The sequence below is a fragment of the Pelecanus crispus genome, chromosome 6 (genome assembly GCF_030463565.1).
Source record: "Pelecanus crispus isolate bPelCri1 chromosome 6, bPelCri1.pri, whole genome shotgun sequence".
NCBI classification, from domain to species: Eukaryota; Metazoa; Chordata; class Aves; order Pelecaniformes; family Pelecanidae; genus Pelecanus; species Pelecanus crispus.
The window spans coordinates 55,141,207-55,156,790 of NC_134648.1; the positions used below are offsets into that span (position 1 = coordinate 55,141,207).

The 15,584-nt window shown below is 36.4% G+C and overlaps 1 protein-coding gene across 6 annotated transcripts in view; it reads right to left on the reverse strand.

The window, feature by feature from the left end:
• TTC7B (tetratricopeptide repeat domain 7B) overlaps positions 1 to 15,584 on the reverse strand; it is a 146,327-nt gene that overhangs the window by 52,351 nt on the left and 78,392 nt on the right. For all 6 annotated transcript variants that reach the window (XM_075712050.1, XM_075712048.1, XM_075712047.1 and 3 more), the window contains 2 exons: positions 14,349 to 14,421; positions 12,904 to 13,064 (listed from right to left, as the gene is read on the reverse strand). In XM_075712050.1, coding sequence (XP_075568165.1) covers positions 12,904 to 13,064; positions 14,349 to 14,421 — 234 coding nt within the window. The remainder of the gene's footprint in view (positions 1 to 12,903; positions 13,065 to 14,348; positions 14,422 to 15,584) is intronic.

The following is a 15,584-nucleotide window of genomic DNA, read 5'->3' on the forward strand; positions in this document are numbered from 1 at the left end:
GCTAGTCAATTGGTATGCACATTTATAGGAATCACAGCACCTGGGAACAGATAATACACTGGAAAAATACTAATTTAAAAGCAATTTTTAGTAAATTGCAAGATTAAAGAGAACAAAGCAGGAGGAGAGGACGCATATAAAACTGTTAGCCTACTTTCTGTTTTTAAACCCAGGTGTACTTTGGCATTTTATTCCACTGCAACCTTAATCATCCTAAGTGAAAAATTTCTATGATTGGTCATATGGTTTGCGTGGGAAGACTGAGAAGGGTGTAGAGGGCATGTGTGAAAGCTCAGAACTTTCTTATCCCAAATACAAACTTCAAGGCTGCTAATAGTAACTGCAAACTGCCAGAGGGTTTTCTCAAGAATAAGAAATGACATCAAGTGCCTCAACAAGTTACAGTAGCTAAAGCTTTAGTGTTGCACTGAATGTCCTTTGCAGAAACTACCCAGCATGTAAATCTAAAAATGAATCACACTACCTTAATTGTACAATATGTGTGTTGGTGGGACTGAGGAAACGAAAGGCAGGTCGCTGACTCAGTTTAAGAGAATGAGCAACTGTGGATAAGCAAGGTAAATAAGGTCATATGGAGTCTCACCTGATGTCTTGTGGGAATGCAGAACAGAGTAATCACTTTAGCTTTCTTCCTATTGGTGAATCAGATTTGAGTATACAGGGAACTACATAGATAATTTAAAGTCATATTTCATTTGGCACAGAGCAGTCCTCTCTAGATATTAATTTAACTGTGACTATGTCACTGGAAGATAAAATGTCCAGGTCTGTCCATTGTTTCAGTCAAGAGAGAAGGAAAAATGACAAATAACATCCTCCTCCCCTCACATTACTACATCTGTTCTACCCTTAACACACGCACACACACACACCCCCTGCCTGAACAAGAAGACCTAGGCATCAAAACCCAAACCCAAAATCACAGCAATCTACCTCATACAATCCCTGTCCTATTTCTCTGTATGTAAAAAGAAGAAAGTACTTTTTACAGTTTGATGAGCCTACAGAAGTTCAATTGTTTAAAATTTGTGATCATAAAGCACTTTACCAAAGTTACAGAACATAATAAATTCAGAAGCACTGAATTTACAAGTCATTCTAGAAAGAAGATAATCACAATATATACCTTATTATGTACAGTTTACAGATAGACTGAATTTACATTAACAGCCTTCCAGCATTTAAAACTTTCAGGAATTCTGTAGCAGAGAGAAGGCACAGGGTCAGTAAATCACTAAGATTCAGCATGCAAGAGCTAAAAGAAAAATGGAGCAGGCAATAGAAAGGGAAGGGATTTGATTATTAAGAAATTACTTAAACACATGTACAAAACAGCAGGAGTCTGTGCAACAAAAATGTAAGAGCCTGGAGTACTAGTGCAGGATTCAAGGGCAAGATAGCAGAAGACAAATATACTTGTAAGAATTGAAGCAACACATCAGAGTTTGACGCTTTTGGATGCACTTGGTACACACATGCTTCTTATGCATTACGGCAATCAAGAGGACTGGATGGTTGCATGTTTCCCAAAATACAAACAATAAACAAAGTATGATGGAAAAATATTCATAATTCTAATGAAGAAAGGCTAGGCAATTGTGTCTAATGGGGAAAAAAAAAGTACACTGGTGTGGGATTATCCACACTAAACCAAAAATAATCTTTTGAATAGGAAAGGTTGCATTTATAAAGCCACACAGAGCAGTTTCCCTGGGTCCAAGAGAGATTTTGACTATAAATCACAAAATAACTACGACAGTTCAGAAAATTGAGATCGGATGTTAATAACAAAATGAAAACCAGCCAACTAAACGTTTACTTAACAAATGGAGGAAGGAAGGGAAGAAAGAGGAAAGAGGCAACAGGCAGGAGGAACATCATGTGACAAACAGGTCTCCCAAACTAACTTAATTCTTCGAAGTTCCCCTGAAATATGGCTGGAGGTATGAGTTCATAACAAGATAAACAAGCAGCTCAGGGACAGGTATTATCAAGAAGATTTTAGAAAACATGAGGTAGATTCACCTGAAAAAGGATTTTCTGAAAGGTCAGCTTCATGCATCTGTGGAAACAACTCTTCTGGAATATGGCCTGCATTACTGACATAGAGAATTTTAAACTTTACAGGGACATTTTCACATCACACCTATTTTTAATACACTATTAAAAATGGTGAAGAATGGACAAAAACCACCAAAAGATAGGATGATGAAAATCAAGCTGTACAGTTTAGGAGTATCATGAATTATCTGGTGGCATCTGTAAGAGTCAGAGGTTTAAGCTAGTGGCACACGGTGCAGAACAAAACATGACAGAGTAACCACAGCATGGTGGGACAGTACTCATGCCTAAGAATGCAAGTACTGAGGAATAGACAATATTCAAAACAGAAATGAAGAGTAGAACAATGTGCGTCAGTGATGTGTCAAACTGGAATCAATATAATAGATAACAGGAACAGAAATCTGTTTGGGTCAAGTCCTTTGGGGAAGGAAAGTAGGTAAATCAGGTTCTGTTAAAGACATTAGACAAATGGGGCATTTGTTCCAGCATCAGTGTTTGATATAGATGCAGATCTTTAACGTTAGATAAAAATAAATTGAATTGTATCATTTTAGGAGACTAATTACCCAGACACAAAATGGAGAACAAATCAAACTGTTAAGTGGAAGGGCTTAGTTATTCTTGGAGCTAATAGCTGATAAATTTATGAAATAGCTACTGAAGCAGCAAACGACTCCATTACTTCAAGACTGTTCTCACTAACTAATGAGGACATTTTAAAACAGCTGCTCATAACCTAATCCACATATTACTGGATTTTTGTTTAAATAAAGAATGAAAAATCCCAAATGGGTTTTTAACTAGGTCTTTGAATTTCAGCAGCATACACCCAAATAATTTGATAGCGAAGGTTAGAAAAGACATCCAAGATACAGCCTAGCATTTAACACAAAGATGCTAAAATGTTTAAGGATCTGCGTCACAAGTTGAAGGGGTAAAACTTGATGTTTAACAAGCAAATCATTGATAACACTGTGCAAGACATCAAAAACATGCGGAGATCCTATTCAAGAATAGCAGGGGACAGAGAGGGGAGAGAAGCGAAAGAAAAATCACCGCAGAAAGCTGCATCTTAGGTACACAGTAAAAAGTAAAGCTAAACTATACCTGAACAGGTTATTATACAAAAAAGTTACAGTATTTAAAGGCCTTTTTGTAAGTAAGTGAAGAAAGAAAATGTGTATACTAAACAGGGACAACGGGATGAAGAGTAAGGATATGCATGAATGAACCCCCAACATCCGCCATAATTCTTATCTATGTTGCCTCAGATATGAAAACAATGACAAATGGAGAACAGGAACGCTTTAAAAATTACTAAAGTTAATGCAGTCAAAAATAATGCATTTCTCAGAATTATGGAAACAGTGACACGTAAGATTTTCCTTTCTAAAGTAAAAACTTTAAAGAAAATATCACTTCTGTAATGACTGGGAAACAGCAACTATATTGCCAATGTTTTTTCAAGAGGGAAGGCACAGACGAATAAATACAATCAATAACATGCAAAAATTTATACAAAAATAGCATACAAAAAATGAAAGGAGTATTAGATAACATCGTTATTGGAAAAATGCGTTATATTTCAAGTTTAATAAAGAGATCGCACCAAACAACCTATGTAACAGGTATTCCAAACCAGAGCTGCCTAACAGCGAGGTTTATCAAGGTGAGACAGCTGTGAAGAGGGCAGATGCAATTCTGGAACATACCCATTGGAGCAGAAAGAGAAGGAGAAAGTGCCATTGTACAATACCCCGGTGAGACCACATCTGGAATTTTATACATAATTCTCATTGTAACAGTTAAAAACACACACATGAGAAAGTTCAAATTGGAGCAGCTGCAGAGAAAGGTTGCAAGGGTGATCAGCAGACTGGAGACTGCAGAGTATGAAAAATACTTCATTTAGTCAGTCTGGCAAAAAAAAGCCATGAAGAGGTACAAATTCTATCTATAAATACAGATGAGACAAGCACCATGAAGGGAAAAGAACAATTTATCTAGAGGATAATGTTTCCACAAAAGTGAGTATACATAAAGGCCATACTGACTATTAAAACATTAAGGGTGGAAATTAGGTCTCAAGATTATAAATGAAATTGCAGAAAAGACTGCTTCTTCACAGTTTGTTTTGGATAGACTGCAGAAGAGGTGGAGCAAATAACCTAATTGTTCTTAAAATATAGCTGATAAGTTCATGAAAAGTATTACAGACAGGACAACCGTAGTAATGGAGCCTTGCGACTTCGAGGTTCTTGCTAGTGCTCTATTTCCTAATCAGTACAAACTAATCTATTAAATCATGATCCGAAGCTTTCCCTACCAGCCAGCCAGTGTAATTTGTAGCATAGTTAAGAACTTGTGAATCTCCAAAATAAAATCACTGTCTTAATTATGCCTCCTTCTTCGCAGCCAGCCTGTTTCACTTTTTGAAATAAAATACCCAGATGCTACAACCACCAATTCCCTTCCACAGCAACACTCTTACAATATCAGGAAATCAAGAGGAGTTAATTTGTCCAATACTGACTTAGGTTATTAAGGATATTTCTACATTGAGGTGCTGGAGCGTGTCCAAAGAAGGGCAACGAAGCTGGTGAAGGGTCTGGAGCACAGGCCTTATGAGGAGTGGCTGAGGGAACTGGGACTGTTTAGCCTGGAGAAGAGGAGGCTGAGGGGAGACCTTATCGCTCTCTACAGCTACCTGAAAGGAGGCTGTAGTGAGGTGGGTGTTGGTCTCTTCTCCCAAGTAGTTAGCGATAGGACGAGAGGAAATGGGCTCAAGCTGCACCAGGGGAAGTTTAGGTTGGATATTATATTCTGTATTTAAAAAAAAAAAAAAAAAAAAAAATCACAAAAAGGGTGATGCAGAATGTAACACTATAGAGAGATATTAGAGTCTGAAAAAAAACAATTTTTTTTGTAAACGTAGGCTTCTTTTCATATGATCTGAATTTAAGGGAAAAAATAACTACATTGATGTAAAACTTACATTCACATGCATACTTCATACAGCTGCATCTCATTTCTGTAACAAACTGTCAGTGTTGATTGCTTCTGTAAATTAAATCAGGTTATCTGATGGACCCCACAGAGTAATTAAAGTGGGAAAGCAGTATGCAGAATGCATAAAATTAAGTTTAGACAAATATTATTCAATACTGATGATTTGAAAGAATCTAAATCTATTCACCTTTCCTAAATAAAGTGTTAGCCGGTCACTTATTGCACTCAAAAATTACAAATATAGGAAACACTTCCGATGACTGTTACAGGAAACATAAAAGAAATGAGGAAGTAGGAGGAAGTCAAACCTTAGCAAATTCAGTTTCTCTTAGTACATACTATCAGCTAGTGCGTTTCTGACAGTCTTGTAACTACTCACAAATAAATGGTTTAGAAGAAAACGGTTAAAATTAAAAGAAAATCGTAGAGTCCCCAGCATTTACTTCATTCACAGTCCAGAATTTGACAACAGTTTACTGTCTGCAAGTTTGTAGCTTCTTTTAAAAGAAGGGGGTAGGGCTGACTGCTTTAACACCCTTTGCTTGGGAATTTCACTTGAATCCAAGAGGAATTTAATTTGTGTGTAATATACTCTCCTAATGAAAAGATCCTTATAACAGCACAGTAGGAAACTTTCCAAACAATTTGTTCAGCAGCATGACTTAATAGCTCTCAAGCTGGATTTCTTTTTAAAAACCCAGCATACAGCTATAGGAACAAATACAACCTTTGCACTCTAATGTGGAAATCCATCATAGAAATAACTGACCAAGAACCAAACAAGAATGCCAGCAAACAGGTAATCAAATATAAGCCCCCAACGAAGCAATTATGCTCAAAATAATTAACACAATTGATCCTCTTGGCTTCAAACTCTACTAACTTGAGCATCCAGTTTTGACGGCTGTCCCTTTAACGCTTGCTGTAGAAACTTACAGCTTCTCATTAGTGAACTCCAAAATATTTGCATGATCATCAAAACACAAAATGACACAATTTCAAAAATTTAACCTACAGGGAGAATGACAACATGAAACTAGACAGAATATGAAATACGTATAGTTTTATAAAGGATTTGCTTACACATTCAGTGGTTTCAGGTGCATCACTTCTATCACCATGATAATCAAAGTACAGAAAGAAATTCATAGAGGTGTCTGCTGCAATTACAAACTGAACCTTTGCACAGTCAGTCTACTCCATTTTGAGTATTCAAGGAAAGTTTTATTATCAGCAAAGATATAAATACAAATTGTTCATTACAAAACATGAAAAATCATCATTTGTAAGTACCTTGAAATAACTTTTTGCATGACTTAACAAATTAATCTTATTTCCTGGCAATTTCTTTTGAATTTCTGTGACATTGCTACCCAATCAATTTCTCTCGCCTTATCCTGAAGCCAGTTTCCTCTTTCCCAATTAATCACATCTGCTTCTCAGTTCAAAGTGGCAACAGCCAGGAATGAGTCTTAATTATCCAAGCTGCATTTGCAAGCTAACAAGACACAATTCATGAAAAGATGTTACCAAACACAACTATCAGCCATGTCTACTTTGGTATTCTTTTCAGCTGCTTCTATCACTCTGGTTCCTTCACTGACTTCCTATTGACTGAACCACTGAATGCCCAACACCGGCAACAGGAGGCCAAGCAACCAAATCTCGTTTTTGTAAAAATGTTAGAAAATCATTTAACTTAATTTAAAAAGTCTCCTAAACTGTTTCTCAAACAATCACCAAACATACCCAAAAGATGTGAAACCTATTCCAAGTGATTCGGGAAAAGTGACAGATTTCTATAGTGCCATTATTAATCATAAGGGTAATCTCCTCCAACTTTGGTTGCACAGATCCCCAGTAGTGGGAAGCCCATATACACATAGAATACAGATGAAGTAAAAATAGGCAGTTCAGATTGCTATTTGAAGCCTGACTCTCAAAGAAGCAAAAGATGCAACAAAAACAGCCCTGAAGCCCCAAAATAACACAGTTTTGTGGAAACCATGAATAAGTATCCTTGGTGTGCATTGGATGGCCTCCGCTATACCCTTTGAAATATTATTCCCCATATATTTGTTCACAAAGCAGTAGCATTGCTTCTTTGAAAGGAAAAGCAGCAGTCCTGTGACTTTCTGTAGAGTTTATGTATACTGTACTCCATCTTATGAACTCAATGTCCTTAAGAAAACGTAAATTTGTAAACTATAATGAAGACAGTTTCTGACTAAAGCCAGAACAGATTAATTATACTTGAAAACTTTTTGTTTTCCTGCCTTGAACACCCTGCGGCAGTCAGCTCAAGACCCAAACTGGGATTCTTTCAATCAAGTTTCAAAGAAGAATCTACAGCCTAGCAAATAAAACTCAGGGATAAGACCCTGAGGCCAATGACCAATCTGTTATATAAAGTAATATCTGCTTATCAACAATGTCTTTTTAATGGACCATTCTGTAAAAGCACATAACAACCATCAAAGGAAAAGGGGGAAAAAAAAAAAGCTCAGCGTGAAAAGAAAAAACACAAGCAACTGATACTGTCTTTCATGACTTACAGAAAAATCATTCCTGAGAACAAATTCATTTAACTCCCAAAGTAGACAGGATCAAAATGGAATGGGTTTGAAAAAGCATGTTGTCAAATGTTGATGAGAATGTATACACCAACCTGAAAGACATGATTTTGGCAAGCCTAGCAGATCACTACTACTTGTCTAACCATGTATTACCACCCTTTCCTCAACTAATTCCCAGTGCTCTATTTATCAAGGGGGGAAAAAATAAAAAATTGCAAGTTTAACCAGCACCACAGACTGTAGTGCAACTACAACCAACCTTAGGAAAACAGGACAGCATAGTCTATTCCCTTTAATTGATAAATAGACCCCTGCCCCAGAAAATATCAGTGTATGTATCATCATACACTGCATGCACCAACCAGCTCTTCTGTTATGCCCACCCAGACAACTCCCAGAAGGAAACAAGTTTGTTAGTCAATGAACTGAGAGGGATGTTAAAAGGCTCTGAGATTCTGGGAAATCTAATGTAGCTCAAAAGAGCCTTTGAGGGTCAGGAAGGAAAGGATTTAATAGCTTTCAGAGGACTGACATATTGGCCTGATGCTCCTGTGAAATATGCTTGGAAGAAAAAAAATTTCCATCACACTTCAACAAACGTAAATGTTTAAACTGTGAACTTAGTCTTCAGTTGTCTTCAAACCTGTTACCATATGTCTTTCCTTTTTGAGTGTACTTAACATTAAAATAACATGCTTGCACTCCTCGAATAACCCATCTGCTGTTCCTTACTTCTGCTACTTTAAAAGCTTGTCAGCTGCAGTTCAATTTTCAGCATAAAGCTAGGAATTAATATTATTATTTATTTTGTTTAATTACACTAATTTCAGGCACTATACTTGTCTTTAAGTGCCTCAACTCTTGAAATAACGAGGGAACCCCAAACAGCTAAGATTAAGAAAACAATATCAGAAGTATTTCATTAAGAAACCTAACTCTGTCTCCCTTGACTGAGAATCTACTTTTGACTAACCATGAAGTAGAAACAGACAGAAGCGTTGTTTCAAGATTTCATATCATTCAAAAGACCACTATGATATAGATTCCTCATAACAAGTAGATAAAAAGACAGGAAAGAATCATGGAAAGGAGTTTGTAAATAAGGCTCCTCAGGTAATTGCACATATAACTGTACTATATATATTGCACAAGATATACAAGCCCAATATGAACCAACGCAACACAACCACCATTACCTTGCATCACCTTGAATACACCTTCAGACTGTAATGCACACCTCTGGGACTGCTTATACATTCAGAGTGGGCAATCATTGGATTAAAATAAATAAAGTTCAAGGAAAACCCAAGCAGCTAAAGACCTCAAGCCTCCCTCATAGTGAAGTACTCTAGTAATTTAGGATGTATTGTGGGTCCTTCCTGCCTAATGTCTTTACATTCAGGGCAGCTTGCTTCTGTTTCAAGAGGAGAAATGGATCTTTTCACCCAGTCTTCCACATAGTTTGATGGTTAGGACTCTGAGCTGCATCATCTGTGGGTTCAAAGCCTGTCAAGCTGGAGAAGAAGTGAACTCCACATGTCTACTACAGGGACAAGGTGTCTAATGAAAGGTGAGGAAAAAGCAGTGTAACTTTAGATTAATTCAAATGCAGTAGGACCTAAGATAAACTATTCAAATTTTTTGGTGCTGGCACCTTACTCCTACCTATCTCACCAGAGCAGGATATTCATAATCTTTTCAGTAATCTTAATCTGTTGAGTAATCTTTTGTCTAGAGATCTTTTTGTCCCTGGATCAAAGCACTCCCAGATTTCTGGAGGCTTCAGAGGTTAGCTAGCGTTTGAAACCAGATTGATTGTATTGCTCTGAAAAACACAGGTAACTTGTTTATAAGTAGAGTGGTTACAACCTAGCATTTTAAGCTTACAAAAAGTTTGAAATGATAATTCTATAAATATTCAGCAAATATCTTGCATTTTGATTATTTCTGGAAAACATTACTACATACCTTTTTCACTTTTAGAGGTTTCTTAGATTTTCACCAATAGTTTTTCCTATACCCCTTAAGGTCTCAGAGCAGACTGCATATTTATGCTGCCAATATAACAAACAAAGGAAGAACCATCAACTCTCTATTCAAAGAAAAAGCTATACCTTGCTGCTAACAGCACAATGTGATGTGTGCTCATTCCTTTCCCTCCTTTAGATAATGATAGGACAAAAGTCTTTGGCTCTGAGGAATTTCTTTCTACTTAGTGACCTAGAGGTGCATGGGGCAAAATCATTATCTGATTGGCCATGTTTGTTCAGCAGATTTCTAGCTTTATAGTGCAGGAAGGTTAACGCTAATTTAAGATATGAAGGTATGCTTGCTATACACCTCAAATATTGAACATGAATTCTAGGATTGCATCAGATTTTCAAAGGTTAAAAACTGTCAGGCAATATATTTGCTAATTGACTACAACAGAAGAGTGCTGGAAAGTATCCACTTCTCAGCATGACTCACAGTGTATTCTATGACTTCCTTGCAACTTCTGGTATTTTACAAAGATGTAGTACTACAAACTTCTGAAAATTTAGATACTTTTCAAAGAAAAGCAAAACAAAACATACAGCTGTGAACAGGGCAGGACAGCACTCAGTGCAGCAATGTAATTACAGCATACAAAAGGTATGTGGATAAGAATAACAATAAAAGAAATAAGAAATAACATAAATCACAAGCCCTATGCTTTACTTTAATATTTTCCAAGTACAGAGACGACTTATGTTGCAAAACTACCAAAGTACCATTTTACATAAGGCTGAGGTAATGGATTCATTCTAAAAGAAACACAGAGCATACCAAGAAAAGTCTTGTACTACTTAGCTTACTGGGATTGCAGACATAACTGAAAGATAAAACATAAAACATGATAATATTTGAAGTTTTTACAAAAGCCAATAAAATACCATAGGCAAATAATCAAATGTTTCAGCATGTCTAAAAATCAGCAAGCCTGAGAGGAACATAAGAGGATCTCTTCTCAGTCTGCTAGGCAGTACTGTGAGATTGTACCATTTATAGAAGTTGCAGAATAAGAAAACAGAATCAACAATACACTAAACATGTGTGTTTTATGTTTTTTATATATATACACATACACGTTGTCAACCATTTCAAGAGCACCAGATATAGTGCGCCAGAACAGATTGTAAACTTGAGGTTTTGCTGACAAATGCTTGCAGAAATAACCCAGTTACATAAAGGAATCAATCCAAATTTCTATTATTGACCAGATGTGCCTGTCTGGCTGTCAGTATCAATTGTAGAGACCACACGAAGAATCTCAATCATATCCTTGAATTCTCCAGGAACCAGAAGTAACCTGACAGCACTAAAAACAAGACTCTAAAAGGCTGTCTAGATACACATATAGCTGTGTTTCACCTTGGATTCTTCAGCAACTGTTGCTACATCTGATGGCGATTCCTACTGCCAAGATATTCCTCTCAAATTCCCTGATCTGTACCAGTAGGTTGTAACATAGTACATTGTATCACCACGGTGTTTGTATTATACAACAGGACTAACAATTTAGAACCACCATTATGACCTATATGATTAATATACATACATACACTAACAGAAAGATCAATACTTTTTAAAACAACTCGGGTCACATGTTTAACCACAAGATGCAATTATAAACAAGTATGGAAAGGCCATGAACCATATTTGAAAAACCCATAAATACCTTCTGAATGCTCACAAGAGTAATTTTAAACACTTTACTGAATGATCCTTTGTTCTCTTATTGCAACAGGGAGGAACTGCAGTTTCAGAAATACTTCTTCTAGACTTCTAGATATTCTGAGAGATACAGCAGCTTCTTCTTTATCACATTTACATTGCCACTAACTGGCAGAAGATGAACCAAGAACAGACAGGTGACGACATATCATGGTGCTTTGAACGTATTTGGTTTACGCAATATAGGGCATAAAGTCAGGTAGCTGATAACTTCAACTGCCTCTCGAACCATGACTTACTGACAGGTCCCTCAGACCTGAGGAAAGCACAGACAGGTTTGGGAGAGGAACTGCTAGATAGTTCTGAAATCACAATGCATGTGTGGAAGCCCCTAATGAGAACAGAGACAAGTTATACGTGTGTGGATAAACTAGGAACTGAGAAACAGCAAAAGGCCACAAAAGCAGCTGCACAGAACTGGCTGCGACCCACAGAAGTTCTGAGGAGAGGTGATATCAACAGAGGTCCTGGTTAGATTTAAGAGGAAAAAGGCAACAGTACCTTATACAGACAGCCAAAAAGAGGCATGAAATGTTAAGGAACAGGAAGGAAAAACACTATAAACCCTATTTTGAAACTAATAATTCTTAAAGAAATTGTATTTTTCTGGTATGCTGATATAGTAACAACTTCTTATACAGGCCAGTCATTTAAAAGCTAAGGTTGAGATACTTCAAAAAATTGCCTAAATAAGCATTTAGGGTATTTGTAATACTATGGATTACAACCTTAGTGACTGTTGGTAAAGCATCAGAATGCAGCACTGGAAGTTAATGGAAGCTGTCTCTGAGAGATTTCAGTGTGAAGAGTTTCATTAGATTTTCATAAGAAAATAAATTTAAAAAAGAACCCTTACAAAAGTAATAAATCCAAATGTATTTTAAGATATACTTAACGTGAAGAATAAACACAAAGAATGATTTCTTTCTTAAACAACAAGAGAACATCTACCAAACATGTTTCTTCCCTGTTCACTTGCTTAGTTATCCATCAGCCAACTTCAGATGACTGGTTATTATACAGGCAAAAGAGGAGATTCTCTGTTATAATGTATTTTACACATCAGATTCCATACAAGATGCATAGAGTTATCTGTAGGATGGGATAAATGTATCCTAGCTAATAGTAAAGTTCTGTTTATCCTTCTTAGAAAATTGCATAAAAACAGAAGACAGCAAAAATACTCTAAAGCATGCAACAGGGACAAATTATCTAAACAAAGAGTCTGTAGAAAAAGACAAAATAAGACCAACTACCCAGCTCTAGCCTCCCTTCCAAAACCGAATCCTTAACCGTGATTTAACAAGCCTTTAATAAAAAGCAGACTTGCATTAAATGGGCAGGGGGGAACACTGTTGGGAAAAAAAAAAAAACAGACCAACCTTCAAATCCACCCCCTCTTGAAACGAATGAGATGAGAATCTAAGAAAAACAAGTATGAGAGAAAGCATAGAAAGCAAATATGACATTCACTCACATAAAATTTTCTGGATATTCACTCAAGGCCATATCAATGATATTCAAAGCATCATGATAGTGTTTCTGGGCTGATAGCAAGAGTGCAAGGAGATGAAGAGAGTTGGCATCATCTCCTTGTAGTTGCAGAGCCTGACGAACGTAACCCAAAGCTTCTGGTATCTGATTAAAAAAAAAGGCAGAAAAGAAAGCACCACTATTAGAAGTATTGCCTATTACTTGATTGCACATCCATAAAATTTTCAAAATATTCACCTGGATACCATGTAGAATTCTACAGACTCCTGTAAGACACTACTCAGAAGTTTAAAATGGACCTGATGCTCTACAGTGAACAGTAAAAATTACATAATATATTAGCCCTGGAAAATAAGATACAAGTTTTATTAAAACAGTTCCCTTCAGCCCTTTAAAATATTACTTCACTATTCTTTTTCAAGTATTGGTTGTATTTCTCTACGGTTTTGGAAATATTTTAATTGTAATATATTAACTAAAATGTACAGCTAGACTCAAACAGTAACTTTTCTTTACATGGAATTTCATGATCTCCTCAGCTGCATGTGCTCTTACTCAAAATAAGTACACTAAGCATTAAAACCAGGAAATTTAATTAAGCAATATGAGAAGTTTGGAATTCAGAAGTACAGAGTCATAGCCTGCTACTCAAAAATATTTTGTGCTATTGAAGTCCTCTCTAATGTGACATAGTCCAATGTCTCTGCTACTCATTAGTAATGAAAAGTAGTCACCTAGAGTATGTAAACTGCTATGCTGAAAACTACTTCCTAAAATAAACATGACACAGGAAAAGGCTGACCACGACATATACAAAGCAGCTCCACATTATCCAAATTCATGTGATACACGGTAGAATCCTAAATCCTTTAAACATAACAGCTGTACAAGCTGGACTGAGCTCTCATCTCTTTTATAGCTTTAAAATATTTTCCAGTTTTCTCAAACACATTTTTGTAATTTTGTTCACAATAACCAAATCTCCTACAAGTATTCAGAAAAGGCATGGATCTTAGCAGATACTCAACATTCAAGCACTGTCAAGATCATTAAAGACTAGATTCAAGAGTCCCACTTTCCAGATAACCAGTCTGAGCACAGATTACATGTAATAGGTAAAAACAGGGTGAAAACTGACTTTTTTTTGTCTCTCCATCCAGCAACATAAATGCTGAAACAAATAAATTGAATGACTTATGTCTTATTTCTAATCCTAGAACAGGAAATACTGTGGCAGAACTCTGGAGAAGTGTACAAGAGTGAAGGCATTCAGAGAGAATACTTTGGGGTTTTTTTTCCATAGATATGTGTATATGCACAAGGAAAACCAGGTTTTTATTGAAGAAGTCTTCATTTGTATGCATCAACAGATACAAATTCTAATCTTCATATGACAGTGTGAGGCTGCACTTTTAGAACACAACTAACCTGTCTGGATATGGCAAGCTGCAGTGCCAAGTAAAATGCTGCCAGATGATCTGTTGGAGACAAACTGTGAGCCCTTAAAAACAAAGAAACAAACGAAAACCCAGTGAATTTTTCCCCTGTTAATACAGGTTAGACATACACACAAACACGTATATATTCATGTATCCATATTCAGATCTCTTCACTACACATATGCTCGTATTTTGATATAAGTGTTGTTCATTCCAGGGACTTTTCTGCTACCTTTAATAGAAAATAATTAAGTCATTTTTAATAGAAATTATGTAATTTCAGTATAAATCTTTAAAATGAGCAATACAAAGTGATTCTTCAATTACAATACGCTCCTAAACAAAACCTACTTGTAATTATCTAAGAAAAGAAAAAAAAAAAAAACCCCAAACAAAAAATCCCCCAAAACAACATGCCTTCAAAGACAAGAATTATGTCATCTGCACAAGAAGTACCCAAGCAATCGTACCGACCCTGACCAGGATAGTTCTGAAGCACAGAACTCCAAGAGGAAGACTAGCAGCAAAGTAGAATCAGAGTTTTGTTCATTCTTCAGACTCCCAAAGTTTAAGTACATTTTCAGTCCAGCATACTAAGCCTCCTAGAAAGCCAGTTATTTCTTGTCTTTGAGTTGCACTGAGATTAAGTCAGCAGAGCACCTTGCTATGTAGCAATGTAAAAGAAATCTAGGCTGGACAGCTTCTTTATCATAGCATTATAGTAAAAGGCAGCATAAGATCTGACTCATCATGAACCTCTGTCTTCTCAAGTCCAAAGAGACAGCTCTATTAGGTTTAGCAACTACACCCAACACGTATCAAAGTAGTTTAAGTTATTAGGACACAGTTTCATATTTTGTTAAATTTATCTCTGGATTGGAGATTGGAGTCAAATATAAAGGCTAACAGGGTCCAAGACCAGTTCTTTTTTAAATTTAAGTTCACAAATTAAGCAAGAATTAAGTGAGAACAAGAGATTTTAACTTAGAGAGTACTTGTTCAGTCACCCAGGCGTCAGCTAGATAGTAACAGCTTTATTCTTTCACTATCAACCATTTGGTGAGTTCTGTGAAACCAATTCACACCAACCACAGGAAAAGCACTGAAAGTCTTCCAAAAAAAAAAAAAAAAAAAAAAAGTTAGTGAAACAAACACCTCTTCAGCCCTGTGCAAAGACGGCAACAAGCACCTTCTCAAATGGCCACTATCGCAAACTGGTAGCCTT